This window comes from Vigna unguiculata, chromosome 10 (genome assembly GCF_004118075.2).
Source record: "Vigna unguiculata cultivar IT97K-499-35 chromosome 10, ASM411807v1, whole genome shotgun sequence".
In the NCBI taxonomy this organism is placed as follows: domain Eukaryota; kingdom Viridiplantae; phylum Streptophyta; class Magnoliopsida; order Fabales; family Fabaceae; genus Vigna; species Vigna unguiculata.
The window spans coordinates 1,885,233-1,898,653 of NC_040288.1; the positions used below are offsets into that span (position 1 = coordinate 1,885,233).

Here is a 13,421-nt window from a genome sequence, read left to right on the forward strand (position 1 = left end):
TCTAATTGTATTTTTACATCATAATAAAAGTATATACATAAACTAATTAAAAATTAAGGGAATGATGAGATATAAATAAGTAAAGGAGTAATTAATACTTTCTTAACTTTTAATCTTTTTTCTTTTTTTGTATTTCTCTTGTAATTGAAAATTTGCTATATTCTTAACATATATGAAAAGAGTTAAGAATGTCTTTTTTTACACCGAAAATGATATGCACATATATTAATTCCATTAATTCCCTTCTTTTACTTCAATAAAATATTTATGGAAATTTTCCTAAACTTAAAAGGTATAAATTATATAAAAATAATTTTCTTAAATATGACACTAAAAAAAAGTAATAATTTAAAGCAATATAAGTCGGTCTATGCATGATCCTTTTGAAAAAGAAAGAGAAAATAAAGATATGATGGTCAATGTGTTCATGTTTCTCTCTTCAAACTTCAAAACAGAAACTTGAGCAAGCTGGCTAACCTTTGGTCAACCAATGAATGAAAAAAGACAACTTTCAGCAACTTTCTTTATTACTTCTTTCTTCTTCATTGATATCCGTGTGAGAGAAGCCAAAGAAAACTACTAACTCATGTGGATGTGAACCTTTTCTTCTCTTGTTCCGTGAAAACTTCAAGCTTCTCGAACGTGTACAGGAACCAAGACATGCCCTTCTGTGTTCTTCCCTGTGAGGATTCCGAAATTTGATTACTCACCTTCAATTTCAACCATTTTGCTCTTCCTTTCACTTGGTTTTTCCTTCTGAATCCTGTTTGTGTGATTCAGAAGATTTTTGTTCATTTTGCATGTGCTCTGTATACATGCCATGTTGTTTGTTGTGTCAATTTTTTCTCTGTTGGTTAATGTTTTTGCTCTCTTGGGTTGCTTAAATTTTGAAACTTTTTGCAATTCTGGTGTGCAGATGCATCTGGGGTATCGTTATTGGCTGCATAGTTGTGCTTTGCTGCTTTATAGGGTGTAATGGTATCATGGGGATTTTTTCTTGACAGTCATTGATTTTGGTGATTTGTTGAATTCATAGCAAGTTGATCAGAGACCGTGCTTGAGAATCATGATGCTCTTAAGTGCTTTTACTATGCAGTACATAGTTGTGTTTTTCTTCTTTCTAGGTGGTAATGGTATCATGGGGATTTAATCTTGACAATCATTTCCTTTTTGTGGTTTGTTGAATCGATAAACACGTTTATCAGAGACTGTGCATGAGAATGATAGCTCATTGTTTATGTTATGAAGGGCTTTTGCTATTCGCTGCTTTGTTGTGTTTTTCTTCTTTCTAGATGGTAATGGTGTGAAGGGAATTTATCCTAGAAGACAATTTTGTTGTGATTTGTTGAATCAGAGACTGTGCATAAGAATCCTAGCTAATTGTTTAAGCTGTGAAGTGCTTTTTCTACACTATTTTGTTGTGTCTTTCTTCTTTGTAGATGGTAATGGTGTCAAGGAGGTTGATTCCTGACAATAATTTTGTTGTGAATTGTTGAACTGATATCACGTTAATCAGAGACCATTCATAAGAATCATAGCTAATTGTTTATGCTGTGAAGTGCTTTTAATATTCACTACTTTGTTGTGTTTTTTTCTTCGTTGTAGATGGTAATGGAGTCAAAGGGGTTTATTCCTGACAATAATTTTGTTGTGAATTGTTGAATTGAATTGATAACAGGTTGAACAAAGATTGTGCATGATAAATACATAGCTGATTGGTAATGCAATGAAGTGCTTTTACTATTTCAAAGACAAATCTAGAAACGGTAGGCAAAGGTCAGCACCTGAACTGAAGGAGAAGGAGAAACTGGACTTTTCAGGGGCTGAGAGGGTCACCAAGTCTTCAAGCTCATCTGCTTCACCCCGCGGTATACCGGAACTGTATGAGGAGAAGGGTCAGAATCTGAGGGTCTTCTCCCTCTCAGAGCTCAAGCGTGCAACAAGTGATTTCAACAGGCTTTTTAAGATAGGAGAAGGTGGATTTGGCAGTGTGTTTAAAGGTTCAGTGCAGCCTGCTGATGGGAATGGGAATCCTGTTGTAGTTGCCATCAAAAGACTTAACAAGGATGCATTACAGGTATGAGATGAGACTCAACAATTTTCTTGGGATGTAATTGGTCAGAGACTTTTGCATACAAATTCTTATGTTTATGGTTCAAAGCATTTAGAGTCCAATGGTTACCATTTCCGGTGTCTATGTTAGTGTTAGTGTTAGTGTCAGGGTTCCATGTCGTGTCATATACATATCTATGTCTATGTCTGATATGTATTGGATGTTGTGTCGTACCATGTCGTGTCATATACATATCTATGTCTATGTCTGATATGTATTGGATGTTGTGTCGTACATGTATCTGTGTCGGATATGTATGAGACACAAGCGTGTCTGAGCTTCATAGCATATCGTCTTGTTGTCAAAATTCTTAGCCTTGGATTCTTGGCCATCAGTTTAACTACACGGGTGATTTTCTTTTTCTCCCAGATAGCATTTAGGATCAACATTATCTATACTGCTATCTGTTTTATCATATACACCAATCCACTGAAATTTATGCAAAGTATAGTCAAATTTGATATTCCTCAGCCTCCATGGATCAGAGTTTTTGTCTCACCCAATAAATTAAGTTATATCATCCGCTCACTATCTATCTACTATTTTAACATTTGTAAAAGCAGGGAGATTGGTTGGTGGGAAGATACTAATTTCCTGTGTTATTCAATTTTCAAAAAACTAACTGATAATACCTCATTACATTAGTCTGTGTTAATGTATATATGAATGAGTTAAGTTCAAAAAGACATCAATAGATGTCTATGCATTTCTAGTTGCTTCTTTCATCCTTTAGGTTCAAGATGAGATAGTGAGTGTTGGAAATGATGTTCTTTTTAATGGCAAAGAGCTCTCCTTATGAGTTGTATATTTACTGCTAGTTAATGAGATTTCTTCAGGTAATTCAAACACAAAATCTTCTCTTACAAATATTAATAAGATGCTTTTTCTGGTATATTTGTAGCCATATTTTCTACTAAAAACTTTGTTGGATTGAATTTAATGTTCAGCATGTTAAGGTATGATTTACATATACAGACACTGTACTGTAATGTAACTCCATAGATGATTTATGCATGTCTAGTATAAATTATTTATGATACTTCTTAATCAAAAAAACCATATATCATTCTTACTTTACTGTACAGAAGGATTATATTGATGGATCTCTTACTCTAACGTGCTAATTATATGCAAAGGACAAGATTTCTTTCTTGCTAAGGTCCTGAAATATCAAATATATTTTAAAAAAATTGTCATTTATTGAAATTTGTTAGAATTGAATAATTGGATATGGTGATACGAGGATATCCCTTTGACTATTTTTCCTTCTTTCATGTAGGGTCATAAGCAATGGTTGACTGAAGTTCAATTTCTTGGTGTTGTGGAACACCCAAATCTTGTCAAGCTTATTGGATACTGTGCTTTGGATGACGAACGAGGCATCCAGAGACTACTCGTGTATGAATACATGCCGAACAAAAGTTTAGAGTTTCATCTTTTCAATAAAGCTTATGATCCTCTTCCTTGGAAAACTAGACTTGAAATAGCACTTGGAGCAGCTCAAGGGTTAACTTATCTTCATGAAGAATTAGAAATTCAGGTTAGAGTTTAGGAATGTGAAAAGTTAGTAACATCTTTGGCATACTCTTTTGAACACACTCTCTATACTGTTGGCTATAAATTGCAAAAATTGTCTGTCCAACTTCTTACATATTTAATCACCCTTTATGATTTTTTTTCCTTTTCTTGAAGTTTATGTAAACTATCCATGTTAATTGGAACTACCCTTTTTGGAAAAGGATCATGAAGCTATTACATAAGCTATAGTAGAATACATATAATACATAACTTCAGATTATAAAAGTGGCAACTCAACGGACTAATACCATAATCTTGGATTTCACATTATTAGTTACCATTTTGCAGATCATTAAATTGCTTTTATCAGTGTTTGATAGCTTTTAATTTGTATTTATATCTCATGAACTTTTCTTCCTCTGCTTTTAACAATTTGTATGCAAATTCTCTAGGTGATATATCGAGATTTTAAATCTTCAAATATATTACTGGATGAAGAGTATAAGCCAAAGCTTTCTGATTTTGGACTTGCTAGGGAGGGACCAGTAGCTGGTGATACTCATGTTTCAACAGCTGTAAGTGCCATGCCATATTCAGCAGAGTTATCACATTGCATGCATTCTTCTGCATAGATCCTGAACTTAGTTGTACTATTTGTAAACATGACTCACCAAATATTCAACAACAAAAGTCTTATCCTACCTCATGAAATCAGCTACATGGATTGCATGGCTTCATAGAACTTGATTATTCACCCCATGCTGCCTCTCAATTTTCTCTCATTCTTCCTTTATCAATGTCAAACCTGTTAGAAATCCAAGTATGAGTTGGAAGTCTTGAATAGAAATGAAAAATTGAGTAATATATAAGAAAAACAATACCCACAAACATTAAGTCTTCAACATTCAACAGCGGTGTCAGAGCTGATGGTTTGTCTTGGTGTTCAATTTAAGCAGAGACAAATATGTCAAATTGTGGTAAAAACCCAACTATAGTTAGGGTCAGTCATTTTGTTGAGATAAATGTATGGACAACTCATACCTCAGAGTTGATCAATCACTTCAATCTATTCAAGTATAAAAAATGTTCCAACAGAACCATTATCTTGTTTATACAATCAATGTCAAAGTTATGTATGATTATAATGTTGTTTGCAAAAAAAAAATTCATGTTAGGTGATGGGGACATATGGTTATGCTGCTCCAGATTACATTGAGACAGGTCATCTCACAGCCAAGAGTGATGTGTGGAGTTTTGGAGTGGTTTTATATGAAATGCTTACTGGCAGGCGTTCAATGGAAAGAAACAGGCCAAAATCAGAGAAGAAACTGCTGGAGTGGGTGAAGCAATACCCTCCTGACAGCAAGAAGTTTGAGACAATAATCGATCAGCGACTTCAGGGAGAGTATTCCAAGAACGGAGCAAGAAAACTGGCGAAACTCGCCGATCATTGCCTGCGAAAGAGCGCGAAAGATCGGCCGACGATGAGTCAGGTGGTGGAGAGACTGAAGCAGATAATGGAAGACAGTGATGAGGCAGATGACAGAAGTGTAGAGGTATCAGAAAATGGTGAAGCTGAAGCTGAAGTGAAGGGAAATCAATTAGGCTCTTCAGAGTTGTGGAAAAAGAGGATGGAACATCTTGCAAAACTTGGTGAACGTGTGGAGAGTGCTAGCAGAAAAAGATTTATGATCCTTCAGAGAGCCAATGTGTCCTCATAGTTTCATCTCTAGCAAAAAAAATTAATTTTGCCTGAGTTTAGGTGAGAACAAGGTTCATTCTGGGAGATATTGTCATGTATGTGTTTACATGCTCTCAAGCCCATCTTTATGTGATATCTTATCAACTCTTTTTCTCAAAGTGAAGCATGTGATTATTTATGTTCATATAAAAATGGCTTAGGATTTGAGATTGGAACTTAAAGTTCAAAAATGAAATGTGTCATTGGAAATCTTCTATTACAAGTTACAAATGTGTTAGGTTATATATTCTTTCATATATGGGTTATGGTTATGTGAGAGATTGTGGTTCTAGATATATATGACATTAGTATTACACATATAATATTTGACACCATTTTTACCCCAAAACTTTAAGACAATGGTGTTATGGGTCTTTACTTTTATATAATGTTTAACTCTGTCTTTTCTATCTAATGTGAGACTTTTTGACTCACACTTGGATTATTCCCAACAATCGATGAACCTTTTGTTTCTTTTTTTTTTTCATATGGTATATTCTTCAGGTGTATGGTGACCCTTTTTGGTTATGGTTATGCGGTCTGTCACCCGAACCATCGGCTCTGATATCATTGTTGGATTATATATTCTTTCATATATGGGTTATAGTTATTTGAGAGATTGTGGTTCTAGATATATATGATATTAGTATTACACATATAAGACATTTGACACTACTTTTACCCCAAAACTTTAAGGCAATGGTGTTATGGGTCTTTATTTTTATACTTGGACTATTTCCAACAAAATTATATAGTGAAATAGGATACATTAGGAAATATATTATGAAACATTCAATATGGTTAACCCTAACAGAATATATTTCTGTGATCGGAAGAAATTATAGACTTCCAAATCAATAAGATTATATACCAAATCTTCTAATGAAATGTTATGATTCATATATCTACTCACTATATAGTAACAAATTAGTTATAGTTTAAGGTTCTAAGATTATCACAACAAAATGGAACTATACTTATTCAAGCAAATCTAAGAAAATCTAGAGTTTGGATATTTAAGGACATAGTAGAAAAACATTTCCAAGACTCTTGTAAAGAGGAATGTGCATTATTACTTCTTTCTCTTCAAATATTTTAAGATAATGGGTAACTATATATGGATCTAAGTTCCCAGTTTGAAATTGGAGTTTTTCAGTTCCTTGTTTTAAGAGTTTCTTGAGCATTGCTTCTCGTGTTATTGTTGTTTCAAATGTTCTTTTTGAACTATTCAAATTGTTCAATTTTGTTTTAGAAAATATCATCTTTCTTCTTAAAGTTTGTGCTTCTTTTGTATGTTCTCTCCAAACTTTTACTCTACTCAAGAAACCTTTACTTTATTTAATTGTGTTGTATAATTAATAGTAAATCTTTCTTATTATGTATTCCACGTTTATATATATATATATATATATATATATATATATATATATATATATATATATATATATATATATATATATATAATTATAAATTTTAATTAACATACTTTTTGGTAAAGTATTTTAAATGATCAGTACAAAGAAGTTATCTTTTAAACCTTCTCATCCAAACACATTATTACATGTCTAATAATTTCTTCTATTACTTAATCATTTTATTTTTCCAAATCAAGCATACCATAAGTATGGTTATGGATAGTGTGTATGTTTTCACGTAGACAACCGCAAGAATAAAAGTTTGAGTTTCTTTTACTTTTATGTTCTACTAATGTAATGTGAATTTTTGAAATAAATATCACAAAATTTAGTACTTTACTTTGAAAGGAAATTCAACTCGTAAATTTAGTAATCATTAATTTATTTCGTCCAAACACATCATGATAGTTTTTGGGTTCATAAATGACTTAATAAGTTATTTCTTGAGGTGGAATAATAGATTTGAAATTTTGTTTCGATTTGAGATACACAAAAATAATAACTGCTCCTTGTTAAATAGTTTATCTTGTGTGATTCTACAATAAAAACACTGTGTAAATTATTAATATTTAGCTAGAAAATAAAGTTTATATAAGTTTACTTATATCAAAATTATCTTGTCTCTGTCATATGAACAGATGGGAAGTTAAAATGAATTTAATGTTTGGTACGTTTCTGTGACTGACTTATTATTGTCACTGTTATTATTATTATTATTATTATTAATTATTATTATTATTAGTATATAAAAGCTTACACGTTAGACCTCATTGACTGCGATATTAATTAGGTAAGCAGATTCATCAACTTCAATTAATAATTGACACCAATAATTAATAAAAAAATTATAAAACTAAATTACCTGTCACATTTTCCTTTTGTTCCCTTCTGCTAAATTTTCATGCATTAAATTTGGGTCAACTATTCTAATAAAAATTAAAATAAATAAATGGGTCAACCAAATGAACACCACCACTTTTTCAACTGCGTTCTTCTTCCTCCATCTTGTGAGTTTAGTTAGAATCATTGACTTGTTTGCAGATCCACAGCTTCAATTATTCATGTCCTACTCTTGTTGCCAAATTATGTTCATTTCTTTATTAACACTTGCGATAGGTTACATCAAATTTTGATTTCATATCATGTTATTGATAGAAAGCTTTTATTAATTTTTGTTAATTAATGATTTATTTTTCTAAAAGATTATGTATATGATACATATGGATGACGTTGATGATAGGAAAAGATAAGATAAAAAAAAAAAAAGAGTACTAAGCCATGGCAGAAAAATATTGTCATGAAAAGTTTAGCTAAATGAAGAATATTATAGGATTAAAGTTTATTTGAGGTATTTTCAAATAGAATATAGTAGCATCTCAATAAAATATAGGTTTAATTAGTTGGATGATACTCACTTTTGTTCAAATGTGTCAGTTTGGCATCTGTTTTTAAAAATGTGTCAATTTAGTTCTAACTTTTAAAAAGTGTCTTAATCAAGTCCATTTCAGACAAAAATTACTAAAGTCGTTAACTTAATTCATGACTTTTATCACTCAATTTTAATATAAATATCAATACTTAATTTTGTAAGTAATTTTAAATATCAATACCATTAACGGTGTTAATATTTTTTTACTGAAAATGACCTAATTGGGGCATTTTTTAAAAAGTTGGGACTCAATTGACACATTTTTTAAAATATGTACCAAACTGACACATCTAAATAAAAGTGGGTATTATCCGACTAATTAAACCTAAAATATATAGATTGAAATATTATTAGGACAAAATTAATCTTTCATGTCATATTAATTTATATAGGATTTAGAGAAATATAATAAGAAAAAATCCGCAGTAATATATTTGTAGATAATTATTGTTTTTACGTTAGATTGTTAGGATTCTCACATAATTTATATTGGACTAATTATATACTGGTTACTTTTGGAAATTTTAATTACAATAGTTCATGAATGTGTCGTTGATTTTTGTGTTTTTAACTTGTTTTTTGTTTATCGTTTTGTTTTCAGTATCTTAAAATTTCGTTGTGTCCATTTTATGGTGCTTTTACCATAAAATAAATAGGAAAAAAAGGTTTTGTTATAGAATATTCAATATGACAATGATATCTAGTCTTCAATTATTAACATTTTTCAGATTGAGAAAGTCGCAAAAGAAAGTAAAATAAAATTAACTAGTTACCTTATTTATTTAATTATTTATGGGTTAAACATATTTTTGGTTCTTCAACTTTTAGAGAAAATTAAAATTAGTTTCTCTTGCAAACTTTGAACTAATTTAGTCTTTTATCTTTAAAAATGCGTGTATTAGTCCTTAAATCAACTTTTTTTAAGTTTATTTGACGTTTCTAACGCGTTTTTCAGTTCACATTGAAACGAAAATATGTCAAACGGTATAACAAACTAAAATATTATAATGAAATGTGTTTGAAACGTAAAATAAACTTAATAAAATCTTGTTAAAAGGACTAAATCCACACATTTACATAGTTGAGAGACTAAATTGATCAAAGATTTTCAGGAGGGACTAATCCTAATTTTTACTAAAAAATAAAGACCAAAAGCATATTTAACCCTTTATTTATTTATTTATTTATGTAAAATAAAAAGAATGTAAACTAAATCACTAGAGTTTTATTAGGGTTCCTTCGTAATTGATAAAGCACCATAAACAAGTGGTATACAAGATATGCAATTCTTGAGAAACACCACTATAGCACTAAGTTGGTGTGAGCATTTAGACATTGAAAAATTAATGTCCATTATTCCATGAAAAGTTGCATTAGTGAAGTCATATACAAGTGATATTTTTGAAAAAAAAAAAAGAAATATAATTTTATATTTATATTCCAATAATGAGAATCTTTCACCAATATAATAAGTTTTATTAAAGTGATACTCAACTGAAACCCTTGTGAACCTAAATTAAACCAAACTTATCAAGTCAAATTAAATCAAATTTAACTTCAAAGAAAAAAATTATATTATATGAAAGAATTTTCCAGTTGAAAGATATATAGCTTTGGCTGCTAAAACATTCATAGTGAAAGAATAAAGATGACAAATTTGACCATTTAACTTTCTATTTAACATTTTTATTTTCATTTGCGAAAATTCCCATATACCCATTTTAAGGATCCAAACTCTTTCCATATGGACAAATTATCGTAGGTTGTCAAGATCCAAGAAAAAATAAATAAATTTTGTTTGATTGAGATTTGGGTTTATATGAAATAAACTTTTAGTAGAAAATAAAATTTGCCATGAACACAAGCTTAGAAGAATGTAGCAAAAGTTCACTCATCTAGATCTTGGATGAAGAATAATCTCTTATGCTTTTTCTTCATTTTCTCATCGATACATCCATGATGTTTTTCTTTTTTTTTTTTCTTTATAGAACACTAGAGAAAAAGAGTAAAAATAAAAGGGTCAAATCAAATATTACCAAAGAAAAAAAAAAACAGAAACAAAAAGTAGCCAAAAATTCTTGGTTGGGTTTTCCTATTCCCAATGGAAAAAATAAAAAACCCAACTTTTTTCTTTACAAAGACAGAGAAGATTCATCCCGGTTTCATCAGAATCTTCATGGATTATTGATTGCACTTCATCATCTTCCTTTGGAATTCTCCATTCCATCTTTTTCACTTCAAAAAAATTGAACCCTTTTCCTCACTCATCTTCATCAATCATAATCATCACCATCATCATGTCATGGATTGTTCCTTGATTATGCCACTGCAACTGTTCCTGTTCTCACAGCCTTATTGGTTGTGGAATTATTTTGACTGTTCTCTGATTTTCTCACACCCCTTTTGGAAGAAACTTTCCAACTTTTCTCCTTTGCCTCATCAATCTCTATTTGCTCCTGTCTGCACTCTTTGCTGCAAAATGGTGTGTTCCCTCTGCAAAACAACAGTTCCAAAACCCTCATCACAAATCTCAACAAATCACAGAATTTCAATCTATCAACAATAAAACTTGATTTAAACCATTCAACTTGTAAGAAAATTGAAAAAGAAAAACAAATCTTGGACTTATTTATTGAATTAAATCAGCCAAAAAAACCCAACAAGTATGAATTAACCCAGCCACAGAAATACTGCAGGTGCTTTATTCTGGATCTGGAAACTAAGGTCCAGAACACAGCACCCCACATGGAAATTCAGTGTAAAAATGGAAAATTTCCATTGAAAGTTGAAGAATGAACAAGAATCAGCATCTGGGGTGGGGTGAAAGAGATGAAAGAGGTGGATTGAGTGATCTGAATTGACCTAACCTGTACATGAAGATGTCACGGTTTTGGCCTAGTGGTTTTCTGCAGAGAAAACAAGCTTGAAGAAAGTGAGGTTCCTCATAGTGGTTTTCACTTCTAGCATAGTAAAACATGGTGGATCTTGGAGAAGGGATTGAAGAAGAAGAAGAAGAAGGTGAAGGAGGAGAAGGAAAAGTAGCCATGGATGAAGAATTGAGAGAAAAGAGAAGAAGAAGAAGAAGCTAGAAAATGCAGGAATGGAACCAAAGAAAAATGGCTATTATATAATGAGAGGTTCACTTCAATTGGATTATATAAGGTAGTGCACATTGCAAACTATGCTCCTACTCTCCACCAATCATGAGGCTTTAATATTATATTAATACTATGTTCATAGTTTTTTTTTAACCCTATTTTCCCATTTTTTTACAACACAAATGTTTCTACCTTCTTCAAATATTTTCAAGTTGCTAAACTTGAAAAATTAGTCAACTGCTGAATAATACTTTTTTCTTTTAAATATTATTTCTTAAAAAATAAACTATTGCTTTAATCATATTACTACCTACTTATACTCGTGTTTTATCATAAAAGGTATAACTTTTCTTTCATTATATATATATATATATATATATATATATATATATCTTTTATTTTGGATTTCATATGAGAAAAAATGTAATTCATTACTACACAGATGTAGCTGTTTTTAATTTAGATTTACCATTTTTCCCTTTATAAAATAGATTGTTATTTTAACATTTTATGGACTATTTATCTATTATAAATATTATTGAAGTTTTTAAATGATAAACACGAATAATGACATAAAAAGAAACATGAATAATTGTAGAAGTGATTAATTTTGATGAAATGAGTATAATAAAATGAATCATGTGATGTGTTAATAGAGAAATTGATTGGTGGGGACAATCCAAGTGACAATTGGTGGTGCACCAGAATAATTTTATTTCTTAAGTATGTAATTAAATGGTTGATTTTTCTTTATTTATATATAAACATATACATGTTCAATAAGATTAACTAATTAAATAAATTAGAGTATTTATTGTTTTTTGTTGTTGTTGTAGACCAAATAATAGACTGATTAAGAAAACAACAAAACCTCTAGTTGTTTTTAAGATAAGTTTTTCTATTTCAAAATTCTTGTTTTTGAATTATTCGAGAGAATAATATCGAAACAAATTATAGTATTTATCCTTTTTAATTATTGACCAAATAATTGTCTTAATAAGTTATATATAAATTTATATAAGAAATTTAATATTATTTTTAACTTAATTCATATCCATTACCAACATGAATCAATAATTTTCATATTATTATTAGTTTTCTGAAGTAAAATATTATAAAGATTCAACACTGATAAATTTTGAGAAAACTAATACAAAAAAGACTAAAATATTATCTTTAATTTAAAATTTTAAAAAAATAAATTTATATATATATATTATAGTATTCATATTTACTTAATATATTCATAATTACTTAATATAGTATATTCAATTTTTGACTACTCATCTTGTCCTACATTTTTTAAGAGGAAATATCCAAGAAAATTTATATTAATATTTCAATAATACGCGAGAAATAGTAATACCATTTGTATATTTATTCGAGCTAGTTATCGAAACAAAACAATAACAACACAATTGTTGTTGAGTTTTTCTGAATAGAAATATTAAAAGAGTTTTACAATAACTAATTATGAAAAAAATAAGTAAAAAAATATTAAATCTTTTTATCTCCAAAATTTTAAGATAGCCACTTTGATTATTATTTCTCTCTTTTATATTTTTTTCCCTTTTTAACTGCATGGGAATTTTAATTTTGATGTGAATCCTTAACCATTGTAATAATAAAAAGTAAGGTTTCAAACATGTTTTAACTTTCAGTATAACATTTGATTTATTTACATTTTGTTTTAATATTAATTTAAAAATATGTTTGAAATATTAAATAAATTTAATAAAATTTAATTATAAATATTACACCTCACACTTATAAAAATAAAAGATTAAATTATTTTAAAACTAAAAAAAAAATCTAATTTTTACTCAAAATTAAAGAATAAAAAACGTATTTAGCTATTGGTAATGGTTGGTTTTAATACGTCATGAAGTTTAAACTTAACCTTTGGGACCGGTTCTACCCCAAACACACTTTTTCCCAAAAGGACCTTTTCCACTTTAAATAACCTTTTTAATATTTGGTCCTTCCTCTAATGAGTATTTGTACTACACTCCAAAATGGGTTGCGCTGCCTTTTTACTCTCTAATTCAATGTGTCACCATCATCGTTCTTAAATTAATTTAGTATAAACTGAATTTAATATTTATAT

The 13,421-nt window shown here is 29.6% G+C and overlaps 2 protein-coding genes across 3 annotated transcripts; one reads left to right on the forward strand and one right to left on the reverse strand.

Moving 5' to 3' along the window:
* The first annotated feature begins 402 nt into the window (after positions 1–402).
* On the forward strand, positions 403–5,595 carry LOC114167085 (probable serine/threonine-protein kinase PBL19). 2 transcript variants are annotated; one of them, XM_028052023.1, is made up of 6 exons: positions 435–682; positions 917–978; positions 1,679–2,077; positions 3,393–3,653; positions 4,084–4,206; positions 4,807–5,595. In XM_028052023.1, the coding sequence occupies exons 3-6, from the start codon at positions 1,727–1,729 to the stop codon at positions 5,350–5,352; spliced, it is 1,281 nt and encodes a 426-aa protein (XP_027907824.1). In that variant the 5' UTR covers positions 435–682; positions 917–978; positions 1,679–1,726; the 3' UTR covers positions 5,353–5,595. The 2 variants fall into 2 exon arrangements, with proteins under 2 accessions (XP_027907823.1, XP_027907824.1); XM_028052022.1 differs by lacking the exon at positions 917–978 and having other exon boundaries at positions 403–682.
* Positions 5,596–10,116: 4,521 nt separating this feature from the next.
* Positions 10,117–11,366, reverse strand: LOC114165955 (FCS-Like Zinc finger 3-like). Its single transcript, XM_028050596.1, has 2 exons — positions 11,084–11,366; positions 10,117–10,709 (listed from the first exon to the last, which is right to left on the reverse strand). The coding sequence occupies exons 1-2, from the start codon at positions 11,260–11,262 to the stop codon at positions 10,535–10,537; spliced, it is 354 nt and encodes a 117-aa protein (XP_027906397.1). The 5' UTR covers positions 11,263–11,366; the 3' UTR covers positions 10,117–10,534.
* Between the last annotated feature and the right edge of the window lie 2,055 nt (positions 11,367–13,421).

Excerpts from the sequence above, each read along its gene's own strand:
- LOC114167085 (XM_028052022.1), top strand. The coding sequence starts at position 1,727 with ATGAAGTGCTTTTACTATTTCAAAGACAAATCTAGAAACGGTAGGCAA. Across the intron at positions 2,078-3,392 it reads TTAACAAGGATGCATTACAG|GGTCATAAGCAATGGTTGAC; the intron begins GTATGAGATGAG and ends TCTTTCATGTAG. Across the intron at positions 4,207-4,806 it reads ATACTCATGTTTCAACAGCT|GTGATGGGGACATATGGTTA; the intron begins GTAAGTGCCATG and ends AATTCATGTTAG.
- LOC114165955 (XM_028050596.1), bottom strand. The coding sequence starts at position 11,262 with ATGGCTACTTTTCCTTCTCCTCCTTCACCTTCTTCTTCTTCTTCTTCA. Across the intron at positions 10,710-11,083 it reads CGTGACATCTTCATGTACAG|AGGGAACACACCATTTTGCA; the intron begins GTTAGGTCAATT and ends GTTGTTTTGCAG.